This window comes from Micropterus dolomieu, linkage group LG19 (genome assembly GCF_021292245.1).
Source record: "Micropterus dolomieu isolate WLL.071019.BEF.003 ecotype Adirondacks linkage group LG19, ASM2129224v1, whole genome shotgun sequence".
Lineage (NCBI taxonomy): Eukaryota > Metazoa > Chordata > Actinopteri > Centrarchiformes > Centrarchidae > Micropterus > Micropterus dolomieu.
The window spans coordinates 25,236,374-25,256,208 of NC_060168.1; the positions used below are offsets into that span (position 1 = coordinate 25,236,374).

The following is a 19,835-nucleotide window of genomic DNA, read 5'->3' on the forward strand; positions in this document are numbered from 1 at the left end:
TGAAGAAGACACTGGTTTGATGGTTAATGTCAGTTAATAAAGGAGTTTTATTACACAAAGTACCGTAAAAGTAAACCTGTATGTCAAGTTAATAATAGTTCAAAAATATTATATATTAAGGAAAGTGGGGAAACTTAAAAAAAAAACAAAAAACTTTTCACCACTGCTAATTTCTAATATAATAGAATATGTAAATGCCTTTGATTTTGTTTTTGTTTTTTTTTACCTTTTGCAGGACTTTTACTTGCAACAGAGTATTTCTACACTACTTCTTCCACCAGCAAATCAGTAATATATATTTTTTTATTATTGTTATTTTAATCATTGCCTGCAGTACTTGCCTACACAATACTTGTGTAGTGAGTCCAACATTATCTGACCTCCAGCTGGGTCAAGGAGATTCAGTGGTCTTTTAAAAGCATTGTCACAACAGTGGTGGGGATTTTTTTTTTTTTTCTTCATGCAATGCATCCAAAAAGAAATAAAATATTTACTTCTTCATTAAGAAGTTAAAATATTCTCTGGAAACATTAAAATTTGCAGGAGACTGTTGATTGTAGGTAATGGTGGCTTTGTTGTTGTTGTTTTAAATAAATGTCATCATTTTTATTCCCTTTGTCAAATTCTGAGTGTTTAAAGAAAGCGGCAGATAAAAAAAGGTCTAAATATTCAATATATTTCTGTAGGACTGCGGGAGTTGTGGTCTTGCTGTTTGACAAGAGCAATTAGTCTAATTAGCAACTCGCCGACCTCCCTGTTCTGTGCTGTTTCAGGAGAAACGTGTCGAAATAGGCCGAATTTTTCCTCAAAGCAAATCCTAATTATTATTTATCTTCACTGCAACTGGGCTGGTGAATAAGCTGTAGTACAGGAGGAAGTTTGCGGAGCTCAGCAACAGGTGAGTTTGTGTAAAGTAATTATGAACTGGTAGTGCCACCATGGATGTTTCTAAATACTCGTTTGTACTGTTGCAACTGAGGTTTTAACATATTATTGGCGTCACTTAATTAACTTTAAATTTACTGATATCCTCAACGTCAAGCCATTTATATGGGACTGTTTGGTAGTTTGTTGTCGTTTCTCAGCTGTGTAACATTTAGCTACGTTTAAGTGTGGTAGCTGGAAATGCACAGCAAGGACTGTACTTTCTACTACTTCGAGGCAGCTACTTGTACTTTACTTGAGTATTTCCATTTTATGCAGCTCTATGCTTACACTTGCATTTATATGGCTTATATGGAAAAAGGAGTATGAGCAGCCTGCTTTGTCCGCACAACACTTTCCAGTTGGCTGCATATGGTTTGACGGTAGTAATGACGGCTCTGCTGCTTGTTTATGGACTTGTATGGGGGTAAGTTGTAATAAACTAAGGTGGATTTTTGAGTTTTGTGTAATTTTAGATAACGCGATGGTCACATTTATCTCAAGCCTAGTTTCCTGTGGTGGCCTGAGATCATAATGACTATGGGTTATTTAGGGTAGTCTCTTTTTAATCGACACGTGATAATGGTTAAAGTGGTTTACAGGTTCACCTGTACAATTTTAAATACAACAGCTCTGTCATAAATTAAATCTTTACGACGTTTTTAGTGAGATGTAAATTCAAGAATGTTTATTACTGAGGTCATATTTGAAGTTGTACATTATTTATTATTATTATATTTAAATACAGGAAAGGGGAGGTACTATAATAGGAAAAACCGCAATAGGCTATAATTCAGACCACCACTAACTATCCTCTCAATGCTAAAACATAGCCTAATTAAATTAACTGACAGTGTCGAAACCCGCTTAACATTACAGGCATTATGAAAGTAAAAGTTATGGCAGAACACTAGTACTGGGTTCCAGGTGTCACATAAAGCACATTTTCAGTGAGCCCGTTTTGTAAATTTATTATGACTGGCAGATGTGTTTCAAACCTTTTATAGTAGATAGATATTTTTATTTGATTAGTTCTATCAGGGAAATCACAGGTGTGACTAATAATATTAATGATACTGGTTCACAAGGGACTACAGCTATAATTAATATTATTGGTGATGCCTGTGCTTTTTACATTGTGCCATGTGAAAAGGGCTATACATACAACTGAACTTTAGTAGGTTTATAACATTAAAATGCAGGCATGTTAATTTGTTTGCTTCTTTGCTATTGTCCACTAGAAGGCGCTGATTACTAGTCAGTGTGATACAGCCACTACACAATTAGTAATTAAGTAAAAAGTAACTTCATCATTAGAAATAGTTTAAATATCTATCTGAGATCCTCTGGAAAATCATGATACTCAAACAGTCAAACTGCCTACAAGTCTTTTTAAATAGAGTATTTTGTAAACAGTATTTTGTCTACCACCTTACATTTGGCACAGTGGAGTTTTTCAAGAACATTGAAAAACGGTCCTACATCGTCAGTTTGTTTAAGAACATAACCTACCATTTATCACGTATCAATGTTTTTCTTTTTTTAAACATATTTGGCTATAATTGTAAAGTAAAAATGGCAGCTCATTGATTTAGAAATTATTTTTTATATTGCTATAGCTACATTAATTATTTAGGATGTATACCTCTTCCACAGTTTACTTTAGGTCATTCTACTCAAGAAGCAAGAAAACTGATGTGGCAAGCTTGTAAATTTTATTTTCATGTGTAAATGTCTGTTACTGATTGTATTTTCTCATCCTTTTTTGTTAATGAAGAAACAGAAAAAAGCATTCACAAAGTAAGAAAACATTTATAGATACATACACTATATCGGTGTGATAAAACACAGTATCACATGTAGACAACCTGGAGGAAGCAAAGAAACCTCTCTGCTTAAAGGAATTCAGAGCAAAAACATTCACCATCAAAGATGTCGCGAAGTATCTGACTTTCTTGATCACACCAGTAAGCAACACAAGAATTTGTCCTTTAAATTTTAAAGATTCAAAAACCCTTTACTCAAAAATCCTTTTCAGATTTGTAAAATACATATTTTGTTGTCTATTGCCATTTTGACCAAAAAAACTGATCATTTTTTCAACATTTCCAGGAGGAGCGGATGACCTGCGAGACATCTTTGACAGTGACTTCTGCTGTGAATTCCAGGTGTGTGAAACAACCATGCATGTTGGATGGGCGAGTGTGGGATGAAACATACTGTACACCGGCAGAGACAGAATACGTTTACAGTTTACAACATATGAACCACATGTGAAATTTACCACTCTGTTGCAGGCACAATGGAGAAACAAAGTTGATTTTTAACAAACTGAGGCGCCCAAACAAATCAACTTGTTCACTTTAACTGAAAAAGATGATAAACACTCAAAAGAAAGCCACTCAGCGATTGACGATAGATTGTTTCCACTTTCTGAATGATGATAAAAACTGGAATGTTATCAGATATTACACATCTGTCATTGGCTTTTCAATCCCTGTTCACCTTCTGTTTTAAATTTTATTTTGGTTTTTCAGCAGCGCCAACATGAACATTATGCAGACAACAGTGGTAAAAACACACCGTCTAAGCAGAGTCTGTGTGAGACAATGTGTGTGTCAAGCTGAAAACAATTACACTAAAAAAAGTAATATTGTACCTCAAATTCACACACAAATTCGATTGCACCCAGCGTTACCCATGATGACCCGATACTGTAAACCCTCCACGCAAACTTTTATTATTGCTGCTGCTTCATGGCACAAATCATAGAAACAATACATCATGTTATTCATATTATTATGTTCTTTTGCCATGCAAGCTCACTACAGTACTGCTTCTATATTAGCTTATATTACACAGAGCAACAAAAGAAATCAGAAAACAGAGCAGGTTCATGTTTGAATAGCCACACACAGTGCCAGACTAACTTCTACAGCTGGTTTTACAGTTTGTGAGTAAAAAGGATTAGTATTACTGTCATTATCACACAAAATAATGGTTATGATAGTAATAGCAACATTTTATAATAATAATAAAAAAACACATACTCAGGGCATCACAAACATAATGAACCAAAGGGGGCCAAACATAATGTTTGAAATAATTTAAACATTTCTGACATTCATTCCTTCGGGTGTTTTCTTAATTTATGTACAGTATATAGTTATATTTGTATAGAAGTAGTGCTTCATTTTTAGAAATACAAATGAAAAAACAGAAAAGGGCTGCATTCTGTGAATGCTGTGCAAATAACATCTTTTTACAACAAACCTCCAAGTTTTACGGTCCTGACGAACACACATCACCCTCCCCCACATATTCTTCACAAGCACTCACAAACACAAAAAGTTCTACCCTTGACTTATACAAAACTTTGATTTCAAACCATCACACCTGCCGTCCACTGACAGACAAAAGGTGGCCATTAACTTTGATTCTGGCAGGTACATTTACATCTGTACAGCTAATAAAAGTACTACGTTGTCATATCTGTCTCAAACATCTCACAAGTAACGAGCCACTTTACCAGAGGTTCTGATAATAGAACTTTGCCTGCCAAAACAGCCGGTTTACAAAACTTACCAGCTAAAGCCAAAATTCAGCGACAGTTGTAAATTTCTTTGTCCCACATTTCAAATCACACTGTGACATCTGGACTCCTGTCTGATACAAGACAACGTGGCCTCCACAAAGAAATATGAAGATGACAAGCTCGTTGGCATGTATCAAACCTCAAACTCTCTCCTCCTCACCTCATTTTACCTGCCAGCAGGAAATGCAACTCCACTGGGACTGCGGATCTGAACAAAGACAAACAGCTGAGAACGTTTTTTGTTGGCTGTAAATCATGCTACATGCTATCAGACCCTCGGCACTGACTCATCAGTTGGGAAGAAATTTCAATTTACCACAAACGGAGTTGTTGCCTCATCAATTCAGTACAGCCTGTAAAGCTACAATCAGACTTCAACCAAGGACCAACAGAGATGCATCACAGTTGTTCAGTCGCATCAGCTGCACAGCAACTGCGTCGGCACTGACATTCAGGAGACTGCGCTGATACTTGCAAACTCGTTCAAACTACCACTGCCTGTAGCCAACATGCTCGCTTCAGAGAAGCAGTAGCAAGGTGGACCAGATACTGGCTCCTCTCCTCAGCATTTATCACCCATAATCTTTCAGAATCTACCTTGTCCACCTGCAGCAAACTGGACAAGTAAAAAGTCAACAGAAATTTCCAGATGACTTTTGCAACAACCATCTACAAGATAAAATATCCTAATCCGAGAAGGACTGTTTTCTATGAGCATCTTGAGTCAAATGCTGCATTCAAGTGCAGTCGGAAATATCTAAATCATGACATGACGTCAAAACTCTTAACAGCAGCGGTTTTCTGCAAGAGGCTCATGGGAAACGAAGTTCTGAGTTACTCCGTGAAGGAGAAGTACAGCTAAGCACTGTAAGCCAACTTAGTGTACATCCTGCTGACAAATACTGCCAAAATAGGAAAGAAAATGCTGAATAGAAATAAATGAAAAGGAAAATCAGAATCTGTCTTTCACAACAGCTCCAAGAGTTAAAACAAATGACTTTTTCCTTGGAATACAACACACATCCTTTTGTCTTTCAAGAAAAACGTGAACAACAGTGTCTCACAAACATGAATACACTTTAACAAGAATACACGCATTAACTTGTTTTTAAACGGGTGAATGAATTTTAAAAATCAGTCAGAAGGTGAAGCATCCAGGATGTTAGATGAGTTTTCTTGACAGAATAAAATAACCAACCGCCTCGTGCCAAGGAGGCCACTTCTGAGAACTTGTGACTCCCTGAAGCAAGGCGAAAGAGGGACTTGTCACATAGTGCAACGTCCCAAAGAAACAAGTGTCTAAAATACCAGTCCTCGAGCTGTCCAATAAGATTCCTCAGCATGAAGGGAAAAAAAACAACACGAAGAACAAAGATCGACAAAAGAAAAGTTCCTGAAATCAAAAAGTCAAAGTCTGTTTGATTTTCTCAGACGATGGGGAACTGAGACACGATAACAGAATAGCAAAGTCTTTGTGGGATGATGATGATGAAAACAAACTGTAATGAGGATTCCTTTTTCTCCATGTTTTTTTAAACGATATGCAGTCACACGAGGCAGCAGGGATCAGTTGTGGCTGACAGGAGTGATTTTGGTGCTGCATTCATGTCATGGGAAAATGGCTGTAAAAATGCACATCTTGCGTCACCTTTTTAAAAGCACTTAATTAATCTCAGACTGTAATGTCCACATTACTGAATTCTGAAATCACCAACAAAGACACTGCTAGTAGTCAAACAGACAATCATGTATTTATCAAATGAATATAATGATTTGATAAATAACATTTGATAATGAACATTTTTGCAAAGATTTTTTTAATGCTTCTACGCATATCACTCACTAATAGGGGGTTTTCTACAGAACAGTCCCAAAACCGAACTGCCAGGAACTAAACAAAGCAGCTAAAAGTTATTTTAGCACATTCATCTTTACTTTTTTTGTCAGAAGACTCGCAAAGATTTGGCCAATTAGAATGATTTAAGTATTAAAAACCATTTGACATTTTTAGATGCCACAACACCAAGTGATCATGTTCTTTTGATTTACTACTTACTTGCAATTTTTTACTGGTCAGAAGAAAGTCCCATCCCAAATCTTAATACTGCTCCAACAACAACCAATGTGCACATAGCTGCAGTCTTTAGGGTTGTGTTTGACCAGTGCTAGTCGAACAGTTTGACTAAAAGTCCCTCAAAAAGGTTACTGGAAATGTTACCACGTTATAACTGCAAGTTAAATTATTACATATTGATTTTAACGTTCAGTATTTGACCTCATGAACGCATCCAAAGTACACTGTAACTCTGAACCAGCAAGTCACTCTGATTTAGTTTTCTCCACAACATAAATGCAGCACGCACAAGTGGTGGTCATGAAGTCTGACTGAGTGTCTCGACTTCCTGGGAAGTCACGTGATGTGGTTGCTGTTGCTGGCTGGAGTGTTTGTTAAACCCTTCAACGTATGATGACGTCAGCAGTGATGAGAGCTGATGTGTGTGTGGTGACAGCGGGCGTCTGAGGAAGACGGTTCTAGATGGATTTGGAGGAATCCTGTTTGCTGATGAGAACCTCCAGGAGGCGGAGCTTGGCCTTGATCCTCTTGTACTCCCTGTACTCCTCCAGCATCGGCACCCGGTCCTCCTTTTGAACATTTCTACAGCAGTGGAGGTAGATGGAGGAGAATACATTTTTATTTTTTATTGTCATGTCCTGAAAAAGTCTCCCGCATTGTCCTCCAACTGACACAAGCTTACTTTCCCTACTCCCAGCAGCTACAGATAAACTATCATTGAGCAAACTAAACCTCAAATGGTCTCTGCGGGCCTGTTTGGAGGCTGTTTTACTGAAACAAAATAATTTATCAGCTTCCTCCAGTATTATACTGTTCTGACATGTTCAGTGATGCTTTCAATCATAGTATTTCACATTCCTGATACCAGAAGATTGTTGCTTACTCCTCCCTCCTGACCATGTTTTCATGTCCTACATGTTGGGACAGGTTTCTTGCCATGTTACAGCAGGCACTGAAGGCACTGTGTCTACCTAATCTGTGATATTATCTTCAAAGATATATAGGATGTGTTTTCTAATCTAGAATTTTGAATCTGCAAGTGGGTGTGATTAGAGATAGATAGTTAACCTTTTTGGATAAAGCACGGTTAAAACATGTAAATAGATATCATTATATATCATTATGCTGATGTGAGTGACTGTGTCTTCGACCTACCTTCCATTACGCTGATAAAAATCCTCCTCAAACTCTCGAATGGTCTTCCTCAGCTTCTTCTTCTCTGCTCTGGCCTTCCATAGCTGTTCCAGCAGCTCTGGCCTGGAGGATGATAACACAGTTACATGCTCTGCCATGATACTAACTAATAACATTACTACAGTTAGGAGTCTCATCAGCACAAAAACACTTAATGTATTTATTCAACAGCAACCATTTGGATCTTGACCCATAAATTAAGAATCTAGTCCACAGGGAAAAGGAGGGCAGGAAGTGAGGTTACTGTGAGTAGGAAGTGAAGTGTGGTGGCATTAGGGATCAGCTGTCAGGATCATGTCCCGGTACAAGATCGGGATGTACAAACCTGAGCTGATAAAGGATAGAGGTGTGTGTGTGTGTGTGTGTGTGTGTGTGTGTGAGCTACGAGCTTGGTGACACGTTAACCAGATTACAAACTCGGCAGATAAAAACCTGTTTTCTTTCCGTCTCACATTATTCCTGCTGGTGTCGCACAGTTAGCAAAGCTGGAGATAATCGGAGCTTTTTCCCTGTTCCACATTAGTTAATACAGTTTAAAAAAAAGAAAATAGCCCGAGCTGGATCATCCATTATTGTAAACACAATATGCATTATGTTGGCTCTGCTTATGGTCAATCACCTGTAGAGGTGCAACGATTAGCTATCAACTATTAAATTATTCGCCAACTATTTTGATAATCGATTAATCGTTTTGAGTAATTTTAAGGAAAAAGTCAAAATGCACTAATTTCAGCTTAACTGTAAAGATTTTCTGGCTTCTTTTGTCCTCTGATAGTAAACTGCATATCATTGGCTTGTGGACAAAACAAAACATTTGAGGCCGTCACCTGGGCTTTGATCAACATTTTTCAACATTTTGTGGACCAAACAACTAATCAGTTAATCGTGAAAATGATCAACAGACTAACCGATAATGAAAATAATCATTAGTTGCAGCACTAATCACCTGACTCCTACAGGAATAAATGGACGTTTTAGTCAGATGTAGGGTTGGGCCAATAGACGATGCCATCATCCATGGTCGATGGTTGAGCAGGCATCGTGATTGTAAAACCCCAACCCACGGCAAATAAAATAATTTTTCACATAATACCTCTATGTGAAAGCAGGTTTTAATCACCACAAACATTCGCTCCTCGGAATTCTCTTCTCCCCACACTCAAGACACACAAGAGGCCTACACCTCAGGTAAACACACCGACTGTAACGTCATAGGCTACCAAGTTTTTAACCGAGTGAAGTCTGTGCGAGGTAACATGACATTAAATTTATTCATTTAGCGGACGCTTTTATCCAAAGCAACTTACAATTGCTATACACGTCAGGTCGCACGCCTCTGGAGCAACTAGGAGTTAAGTGTCTTGCTCATGGACACAATGGTGGATGGGTCACAGTGGGGGATTGAACCCAGGTCTCTCACACCAAAGGCATAGTCTTATCCATTGCCCATTGCACCATCGCCACCCCCGCTAATATATGCACATTATTAACAAGGTCAAACGTCAATTAAAATCTGGCTAACTATCAATGCATAAATTAAAAATAAATGACATGTGCATTAATGAACGCTGCTGGCACAGTGGATCTCTTCATCTTTGTATATTGACTCTCATCACAGAAAAGGTTGCCGACCCCTGGTCTAGAACATACTGTAGCAAACACAGAATGTAGCCTCATGGATTAGCTATTAGAACTAACTGAACGTCTGCAGGTCAGTTTGTCTGCATTTCTGAGGCTGTGGGTTGCCATCGAGTTAGCTTGTGCTTAATAAAGAACAATTATGTTATTGTCTTCTGAAGAAATTCAACAAGTGTAATAATGGCCAATTATCTATTGACTAGACAATTAATGAGGAGTCATCGTGAGTCATTTCACTTTGATGACCTATTTATTCAAACCAGACAACACAGATGAACTAAGTCAAATGGAAGGGGAGAGACTAAGAATGGAGAAAAGCTTTAGGATGTGCGAAGTTAGTCAAAGAAAAGGCACAATTATAAAAATTAGATGCAGGTAGAAAACTACTGGAATGTAAACATGTAAACAAAACAACTTGTATATGTGAAACAAGTATTCGCTTTACAGGAAGTGTAAAGAGGATATATATTAAGTGTGTGTGTGTTCCTACATGGACGAGGCGTTAGAGCTGGACAGCCGCAGGTCCATCGCCAGCTTCCCTGACCCCTCCTCCAGTTTGTCTCTCATTGGACAGTCGCTCTGTCTATCAGGTTGGTTCTGGCTCCTCACTGGTCCGTCAGTCGGGGTCACAAGGTCAACGGCCATGATGACCTCAGAGCTCTGCATCTCCCCACCGCTGCTCTCTCCCTCTTCCTCTTCCTCCTCCTCCTCTTCCTCCTCCTCCCTCTCCTCCTCCCTCTCTTCTTCTTCTCCACCTTCTTTCCGCTCGTCCTCCTCTTCTTCTTTGATCTCCTCCCAGAAATGAGCGGTTTCACCCTCAATGATTGGCTGGAGGGTCTGACTTCGCCTCTTACTGGAGGGAGAAACCTGGGGAGAGAGAGGGGAGGTTAATGCGGGAGAGGTAGGATTTATTATAGGGCTGTTGGATTAGACTGAATTACCTTTAGCTAATAAACAGCACAGTAAGTATTATATAAAAACAGTATACTGATTTCTGTATGCTTTACTACTACTAACTTCGAATTAGTGAGTATGTTGCAAACAGTGTACTATATGTAACGATGTGTTTATGTGTACGTACTGTGACAGGTGTGATGCTGACTCTGGTGAGCATCTGTTTGACCAATCTGTAGCGATCGTAGAGAGGCTTCACCACCAGACGCTCCTCTCTGGTCACCTGAGAGACAAAGAGAGAGAAACTGGTTAGAAAAAGTTGAAATGAGTGTTTCAACACAGCTTCCCAGAAAAAATGAAATCCAGGCAGGATTTAGGATATCTGTAACTTACTGGTCGACCATGCAGGCCCTCATAGTGCAGCAGGTTCTTCTGAAGAACCGTCTTCTCAGAGGACAACTGCTCCTTAGTCATCTTCTACACAGAGGCAAATCATTATGTAATAGTGATACTGTAGAGAGAGACTGTTGCACAGCTGTGACCTGCCACAGTCCCCGTGTTTGCATCAATGAGATGAGAACTGACGATGTGACATCTTATGCAATACAACCAGGTCAAACTGATAAAACAATCATTACTCATGTATATTTGCTACACAGTTTATGCCCAATCTAATATACTAAAATACTTGTTGTTGTTAAATGTTGTTTGTGTTGTAGTAACAAAAATACAAATTTCCCCATTTGTCACTTCTGTATAGGGTCTTATTTGTATGCCTATATGATCTGAATTTGTATTGCATGTAATTAACATTCCATTTTTAAATGCATTAAATGGAGGATTACTTACCTCAAAATGATACATCATGTAAAATCTATCACTTGTTTCTCAAAACAAACAAAAAAAACTTCTTCTGTAATTCGTTCGACTCTCTATAATGCTTCTTCTGTTCACAGTTGCAAGGCAAAAAAACAAACAAAACTGCTGCTAACCTTTATGTCATCAGGCCAGCCGTCCTCCTGCCGCTTCCCTTTGACCCTGTGCTGGATCAGCTCCAGTGTTTCCTCCCTGGTGGGATGCTGACCCTTGACCTCCCCTGCTGTGTCATATTCTCCTTGGTCCAGCGTGGAGCCGAAGCTCTTGGGCAAGGTGTTGCTCCGAGGACGAGTCTGGGGTCCGAGTTCGCTCTCTGCACGGTGTTTGGCATCTGGGGAAGAACAAATACAGCGATGACAAAAAGAGAGGTGGGGGGGAGGGAAGAAATGGAGTTGATAGGGTAAAGTGCAAAAGAACGAACCAGGACAAGAACAGTGCTGCAGAAAGAGAGAATGGGGAGAAACACTTAAAGGTGACCTATTATGCTTTTCCATATTTTCTGTCATATCTTTAATGTTACAATGTCGGATGTTCATGTTAAACGTGGCCAAAGCTTCAAGTAATGAGGTAAATGTATTTAAAATAAATTTCTGTGAGCGAAAACCTCAGATTCCCCCTGTTGTGAACGCTCCGGTTTCAACTGTGTTTTCTACTCTCGGCTCCATACCTCTATATAAGATCATAAGAGACACAACAGCATCTACAGCTTTTTTTCAGACAGAGGCTGTAATGAGGGGCCAGTATAAGATAGAAAATAATTTTTTTGAACTTTGAATCATGCAAAGCTACCATAGGAGTCATGGAACTACAATATATGGCTAGAAATGCAGTATAATAGGTCACCTTTAAGTCTTCAGACACATAAGACATCTTTTACTGGACTATCAGATATGCAGGAGCCTGACAGACAGCTGCAGTGGTTTAAGTCAGCAAATTACAATATATGAGGAGGAAGACAAACATGCTTCGATTCAACACACAAAAACACCACACCGCACCCTTTCAACAAAACAGGCAAAAACCTTTTCCTGAACAGCATCTAGACATTCAACAGCCCCCGAGTCAGTCTGACAGACGTATTGCTGCTGGATATTGTAATTTCTCAAGATAAAGGGTCACCTAACTCTGCAATGATCCTATTCAAGTGTATTAACTTACCCTGTGCCAAAGCATACACAGTTTTGGTTTGCAAAACATGACTGTATTTATATTGTGCTGTTGTTTCCTTGTAAGAACATTATACACTGTTTAAAAATTTCAGGTATTTAAAGATTAATAACAGAAAACAATATTTAATTTTTTTATACATGCGCACAGCACTTCCCCCTATGTGGTTACATTGGAATAACGGTCACTGTATAAAGTTTTAGAGTCCAGTTTTAGTCACAATGAAATAAAAACTAATAATCAATGCCTAAGCATACATTTATTTATCAATAAACACCCCCATTAAAAAATAAAATGCCTTTCTCTTCCTTATGTTACTTCACTCCAGATGGAAAGAGTTAGATGTCCTGTCCCAGCATGCAGTTTCAACAGGAAATACACCAAAACAAAGAAGCAAGATGCCCTCACAATGCTGCCTCATTGTGACTGTCAGTAGTGTTATGTATTGTCTACTTACTGAGGGGGTTGGTACTTACTGAGGTGATACGGTCTAGAACTCAGGCCTGAGTAGGGGTGGAGCGGGGGGGTGAGTGTGTGATGGGGAGGTGAGCAGATAGAGGAGGAGGGTGGGGAGGAGGAAGGGGAGGTGGGGGCATGATGGCGTCTGTATGAATGGAGCAAAGCCTGGTGCCTCAGCGTGCTTCTGGGTAAAAGGTGGTGCTGGCGTCCTGGTTGGCCCATCAGTCAATCAATCAATCAATCGGTCGGTAGGAGGAGGAGGGAGGAAAGTGGAGAACGGGTGCTCGCGTTATTGTTGTTTTCAATTTTGATTTGAAACAGAGAGAAATGTTTCGACCACTGCGTTCTCCGAGGAGAGCCGTCACCTCACATAGAGAAGGTGGACGAGTGTCATGGGTTTTGTTCAGAATGGTGAAACGATGCACAGGGGAAGACACACGTCAAAGTGTAGGAAACTATTTCTAGACATCAGATAAATCATATTTTACTTTCTAATACCCGAGTTTGGCTCACTTACTGGCAAGTAACACACTTGCCAAAAACATCAAAAGCTTCAATTTGAATTCTGATCAAAAAGTAGATTGTGTGGATTATTTCTTTATCAGGGTGCCTTCATATTTCCAAATATTCTGCAATCAATTTATGTATAACTTTAAGTCTTATCCACCGTTTCACCTTACCGAATTCGCCGCAGAGGTAATGAATGTGGGTTCACAAGGACGCACCAGCACACGGAAGGGTGGGAGCCACGCATGTGAGAGCCACGTCAACCCCTGGCATGTTTGTGTTTGCACGTGTGTGTGTGTTTATTAGACCAGCATACATGCAATGTTGTTACAAAAGTTTTTGAGTGGGGAGGGTCAAGCTGTCCAGCATGGAACAGGATGGCACGCAGACACTCTAAACCCAACACATACACACAAATGCACATTCACAGGAAAAAGAGCGAGTGGTACCTTTAATCTGCCTGCGGATCTTGGTGAGGTCGGTCATCCATTTGAGGACTTTAGGGTTAGCTGCCTTGTCTCCATGAGAGGGCTGCAGAGAGAGGAGGAGAGAAAGGGCAGAGAAAGAGTTAGTGTTTCACTAAAAAGGTCATGACAATACTGCAGAATTTATAACAGCAATTTAAGTCCTTAGCTGACGCTTTTATATACATACTTGGACAAAGTCTTGCTAAATGTTAAATATTAAATTATCAGGGTTTGTGATTTACTTTTTTAACCATTTTGCTTTTTATTTACTTTAAAAAAATAGTTTGTTCATATTATTGAGCAGTAAAATTTCTAAACAGTAAAACAAATAAAATGTCTTTACATTTAGATTTTTTTTACCTTATAATTCCTCTCCTTCTCAAACTGCTCTTCAAATTGCTTAATTTTCTTCTTCAGGTGCTGAAGCTTTTTTGTTAGCTGGTGGGTCACCGAATCTCCGCCTCTCATTGCCTCTTTGGAGCCAAAAGATGCTCTGCGCGGCCTTGGGATGGCAGAATACACACTTATAAATGAATAAAATACCAAATAAAGCAACAGAAGAAAATGACCATTAAAATCTAGTAGCAATGCTGGATGTCTACGCCTCATCGTACCTCTGTGCTTTGGTGGGCGAGGTGGCGTCCGGGTCCTGCTGGAGGAAGCGCTGAGCACCGTGCGCTCCGAAGTCGAGGAAGCGTCTTGCCAGGACGTGAGCGTGGTAGTGGGAAGAGGGGGAGGCATCTTGCCCTCCTTCCCCCTCGCCATCCTCCTCCAGGTGCAGTAGGGGGAGAGGAACCATACGACCGGCCAGCGGGGAGAGCTGCGCCTCTCCACTTTCATTGTCGTCCTGCCAGGATTTGAATGCCGGGACGGGGTCTGGAGAGGGAAGGAAAGAAACAAAGAGAGGAGATCAGATCAAGTTAACGGAGGTCAGTAAAGCAGGGAGAGAAAGAACAACAAATTGAATCCCTAGCTAACAAGAGTTTGAGGTAGGTACTGTACATATCAATAAGATCCACACAAGGGCTGCTTGGAAAGGGGGCTGTTGAGCTGATACAACAAATTAATGTTCTTCTTCGGTACCCTGCTGACTCAATCTTTGCCTGATTAATGGTGTCTTGACTGTCAGCGCTATGCTAACGAATGGAGTCAAGGGGGGAAGTAGCGTGTGAAGGAGGGTCGGAAAGATAAGAAGCAGAGTCGGGGGGAAAAATGTGTTTAGAGAGAGAAGGTGTCCGGATCAATCTGCCCAGTCACACTGCAGCCAGAGGGAAGAGGAAAGATAAGAAGAAAAATGTCCCGCTATGTTTTCAAATATGATGGAAAGAAGTGCTTCACATGCAGGGAGGGATTTATTCATGATCAGTATCACTCAAGCTAATTTTAAAATAGAATATATGAATAAAGTTTTCTGTACTGTACTACCAACAAGCAACTACAATTTTTACAAAAAAACAAACGGGAAAGGATGAAAGTAAGGATAGGTAAACCGGTGGATGTGTGGGCAGATATGAAACTACTTACCGTGGCCTTCTTTTTGCAGGTGCATACATGAGAAATCTATGGGAGGGAGGTGGAGATGGGAGGGGGGTGACGCTGTTTGGATGGAAGGAGGACAATAGGGAGGAAGAAGAGAAGAAAAGGTAGGAGGAACAGGGAGAGAGATAGCAGAGAAGAGGAGCATTGAAGTCATTCATCATTCATAACTTCACTCACCAACATTCACTCAGCACACGTGTGTGTTGGGTTTAATTACAACAAAATGATGCAGAACATCAAATTTTTCCCTCAGCCATACATAATATATGACAGGATTAACGGGGAAATGAAGGAGAATGACAGCTCAGAATGTAACTAAATTTTGATTAATTCAAAGATCTTTGAGAAACATTTAAAAATGCATGAGACACACAGAAAGTAATTTTAATTACATGTTTAGTAATAACATTTAGGTAAATTTTGGAAGAATTTCTTAAATGTTATACTGACCATGATTAAGCCACTATGTTATGACAGAAAAGATGGTTTAGAGCTATTTCAACAACAACAACTCTACAAATGACTCTATCCCATGAACAAAAATGGAAGAATAACTGGATTTGACCAAACTTGGAAAATATATATAATTTGGGATCATGTTGGTAAAAACTCTGCTCACTGGGGCTGAACAATTAACTGAAATATTATCAAAATCATGCTGGTTTGGCACAGACCCCAGCATAAGTCACATCATCGTCATTTGTTTCAGTGAAAATTAATTAATTAATTAAACAATGATTTTTTGATCATTCAGCCCTACCTCTCACTTAAACATGTTTTCTGGGTCTGCTTTCCTACTCAGCATTTTATTTTTTTATTGTATATTATGCATGCTGTGAAAACTGAGACAAGTGGGTATCTACCTTCCCAGTGGTTGTCAGGAAAGAGCTGGAGATGGGGGTTATGGCCAGAGTTTGGTTGGCATGGCGAAAGGTAGTTTCTGTTGGTCTGACTGGTGTTGGCGTTCTGATCACAGCGGCATGAAAGAGAGTCCTGGAGGAAGAGAGATTAAAAGAACCAAAAAAATGAGGGATGAAAGAAAAAGGAATTAAAAGGGAGCAAAGGTAGGGAGAAGGAAGGAACGTACATCACATAGACAGATACTGTAGCATAAATTTTGAGGTATTATTGTTTTTAACTGATCCAAAATTACTCTGCTGTGCTTGTAATTCATTCCATCAAAAAAAGAATCACAAACTATTTTAGTACAATGAGACATACACTGATATACGCCCTCATATTGCTACTTACACAGCTTATGGGGTCGGTCTGAGTCTGCTCCATGGTGTCACAGGGGTCACTGTCCTGCCTGAAGACAAAGATTAGAACCACAAGACATGCTTGAAAAAATAATTACGACTCAAAGTAAAGTGAACAAAATAGTCCAGATTTTACAACCACATTAAACTTGAGCTGTGCATTTTAATTGTTAGGGGACATAACCTTTTAACTGCTTTGTTGTTTTCAAATAAAATAAGAAAACTGTATTTTCTTTCCTGTACTGGCCAGTCTTGGAGCATACCACTGCAAACACTTACTGTTAACAAACAGCAAGCCAAGTGACCTCATGGATCTGGGACATATCTGGTTTTGAGCAAATCAAAACCATTTTTGAATCAACTCTTCCCAGAACAATTTAATGATGATAAGTTGGAGATCCCAAAGTATTTTAGTCATAATCCTTCAACTTTATTTGAAGTCTTCCTGAGACATTGTTGGCGTCTGACCAGATCTGAACAACAGCTGAGGAAGAGTCACACTAACTAGAAGGGTTTCCACATGATGAATAATTTCTTGTGGGAAAAAGTCACAAAACTGCTGCTTCAACTGTTGGGAAATCTCACATTTGTTACAACTAAAATCCATACTGTTGCTATTGATTGTTTTATCCTGCTGATAAACATGTTCCCCATTTTCCTGCATGAACCATTTTACAATGAAACAATGCAAGCAACATGAACCATTGTACATTAACCTTGCTTGGAAGCAATCAGAACCTACAGGTGTGACACAGTATGACATATGAGGTGTAAACTACACAAGCATGCAGTGCAAGTTAAGACAATTATGTGTGAGAGAGACAGATAATAATGACTTGTATTAGATGCAGCATAATAATGAGTAGAGTTGGGCGATCTCTACAATGAAACATCGGGATGGACGATGTCATTGGGTGTGGTGGCACGCGCGGGGGGGAGGGCAGCAGTTGTCTTATGTGCATGACTTCACTCAGTAAAAAAAACTGGTAGACTATTAACTTACGTTACAAGTCGCAGTGGATATTTTATGCACGGACCAGGTAAAGCAACAATGAACACAGAGGGTGCAGATGTTGGTTTCAGTTGTTTGATAGGCTACGTCATTAACAAGCCGACATGCGGCTCACCTGCTGCCGTGACAACGCATCGCGGGTGGAAATATACGGAAAAAAGACGAGTTGTCAGTCTTTTAGGCGACTTTATAAAACATACCGCTGATGGAGAAAATGGAGCAGACGGGGGGGAGAGAGAGGCGGGGCAAGCCTGGTGTTTACCTGAGGTGTAGGTGTGTGTGAGTGTGTCAGAGTGTGGGGAGAAGAGAATTCTGAGGCAGGTGCAAAGCATAATTAAAAACAATAATAAGAATGTTCATGGTCATTGAAACCTGCTTTCACAGGGTGGTATAATGTTAAAATTTGAGATTATTTTTTGCTGGGGAGGGCCACCGATGGACGATGGCATCGTCTATCGGCCCAACCCTAATTATGAGCCGAGACTCCATATCGAAGTGATTTGTAAACCTGAGGTGTCAAGTGACCAGTGTCCTCGTCCAAATTAAGTCTGAAGTTAGTCTGAAGTCTTAATTCTAATCTTGATTCTTAAAACACAAGGCTACAAAGCTATCTGTCTAACTCTAATAACACTGCTAGTATATTCTTGACACAAGGTGATTCTGAGCTACATAGAGGCTCAAAAGCAAACTGACAATCAACCCAGCCCACCTGGCATTGTTGATGTTGTTCTCAGCATCTCTCTTCACAGCCTCTGTATCCAGATCCATTCCCGAGCTCTCCTCTAGGGTGGTGCCAGAGTCCAGTGAATCCTGAGAGAACGCAACAAGCAAGAATTTAAGATATTTTATTGATTTTATAAATGGAAATCAGAGCCTTAAACAAAACTACTAGAACAGAGCAAGGCCAAGAATATAAACAAATAGGAATCTCATAAAAAGCTGCATTCAACCGGGCTTTCAACGTTACAAGTTTGTAGCAAGTTAATTTGTAAGTAATGTTATGTATCATCCATTGGGTTAAGTCAGTAGGTGTTTGTTCTTGTAAAGTTGGAAGTTGTTGTGTTATACTGTGCTGAATTAAATGAACAAAATGTTCAGTCCTTTTGCTGGTTGTTCCAACATATTCAGAATCATTACCGCTTTTCGTTAACAGGCAGTTAGTGCTTTAAAATTTGAATTTTAAAGGCTCATCATTATGGTTTTGTATTTGTCTGTAACATAGCACAGTGTCGACAGTGTTCCTTATAACATTCTTTCTCAGTCCTGGAACTCAAACCATTGTCTGATGTCCCAAAACATTTATATTTATATAACTACATTGATATCATAAATATTCACCGACTACAGGTGCTGGTCATATAATTAGAATATCATCAAAAAGTTGATTTATTTCAGTAATTCCATTCAAAAAGTGAAACTTGGATATTATATTCATTCATTACACACAGACTGATATATTTCAAATGTTAATTTCATTTAATTGTGATGATTAAAACTGACAACTAATGAAAATCCCAAATTCAGTATCTCCGAAAATTAGAATATTACTTAAGACCAATACAAAAAAAGGATTTTTAGAAATGTTAGCCAACTGAAAAGTATGAGCATGAAAAGTATGAGCATGTGCAGCACTCAATACTTAGTTGGGGCTCCTTTTGCCTCAATTACTGCAGCAATGCGGCGTGGCATGGAGTCGATCAGTCTGTGGCACTGCTCAGGTGTTCACCTGTGCCCAGGTTGCTCTGATAGTGGCCTTCGGCTCTTCTGCATTGTTGGGTCTGGCGTATCACATCTTCCTCTTCATAATACCCCATAGATTTTCGATAGGGTTAAGGTCAGGCGAGTTTGCTGGCCAATTAAGAACAGGGATACCATGGTCCTTAAAGCAGGTACTGGTAGCTTTGGCACTGTGTGCAGGTGCCAAGTCCTGTTGGAAAATTAAATCTGCATCTCCATAAAGTTGGTCAGCAGCAGGAAGCATGAAGTGCTCTAAAACTTCCTGGTAGACGGCTGCATTGACCTTGGACCTCAGAAAACACAGTGGACCAACACCAGCAGATGACATGGCACCCCAAACCATCACTGACTGTGGAAACTTTACACTGGACTTCAAGCAACGTGGATTCTGTGCCTCTCCTCTCTTCCTCCAGACTCTGGGACCTTGATTTCCAAAGGAAATGCAAAATTTACTTTCATCAGAGAACATAACTTTGGACCACTCAGCAGCAGT

At 39.7% G+C, this 19,835-nt stretch overlaps 1 protein-coding gene across 5 annotated transcripts in view; it reads right to left on the minus strand.

Moving 5' to 3' along the window:
• Positions 1 to 2,617: 2,617 nt before the first annotated feature.
• Positions 2,618 to 19,835, minus strand: part of fam13b (family with sequence similarity 13 member B) — an 86,148-nt gene continuing 68,930 nt past the window's right edge. For 3 of the 5 annotated variants that reach the window (XM_046029808.1, XM_046029807.1, XM_046029809.1), the window contains 14 exons: positions 18,315 to 18,415; positions 16,586 to 16,643; positions 16,198 to 16,327; positions 15,320 to 15,391; positions 14,410 to 14,671; positions 14,156 to 14,297; positions 13,778 to 13,859; positions 12,839 to 13,030; positions 11,312 to 11,526; positions 10,713 to 10,796; positions 10,507 to 10,602; positions 9,916 to 10,292; positions 7,749 to 7,850; positions 2,618 to 7,175 (listed from right to left, as the gene is read on the minus strand). In XM_046029808.1, coding sequence (XP_045885764.1) covers positions 7,052 to 7,175; positions 7,749 to 7,850; positions 9,916 to 10,292; positions 10,507 to 10,602; positions 10,713 to 10,796; positions 11,312 to 11,526; positions 12,839 to 13,030; positions 13,778 to 13,859; positions 14,156 to 14,297; positions 14,410 to 14,671; positions 15,320 to 15,391; positions 16,198 to 16,327; positions 16,586 to 16,643; positions 18,315 to 18,415 — 2,037 coding nt within the window. In that variant the 3' untranslated portion in view covers positions 2,618 to 7,051. The remainder of the gene's footprint in view (positions 7,176 to 7,748; positions 7,851 to 9,915; positions 10,293 to 10,506; positions 10,603 to 10,712; positions 10,797 to 11,311; positions 11,527 to 12,838; positions 13,031 to 13,777; positions 13,860 to 14,155; positions 14,298 to 14,409; positions 14,672 to 15,319; positions 15,392 to 16,197; positions 16,328 to 16,585; positions 16,644 to 18,314; positions 18,416 to 19,835) is intronic. The other 2 variants (XM_046029810.1, XM_046029811.1) reach the window with 2 other exon arrangements.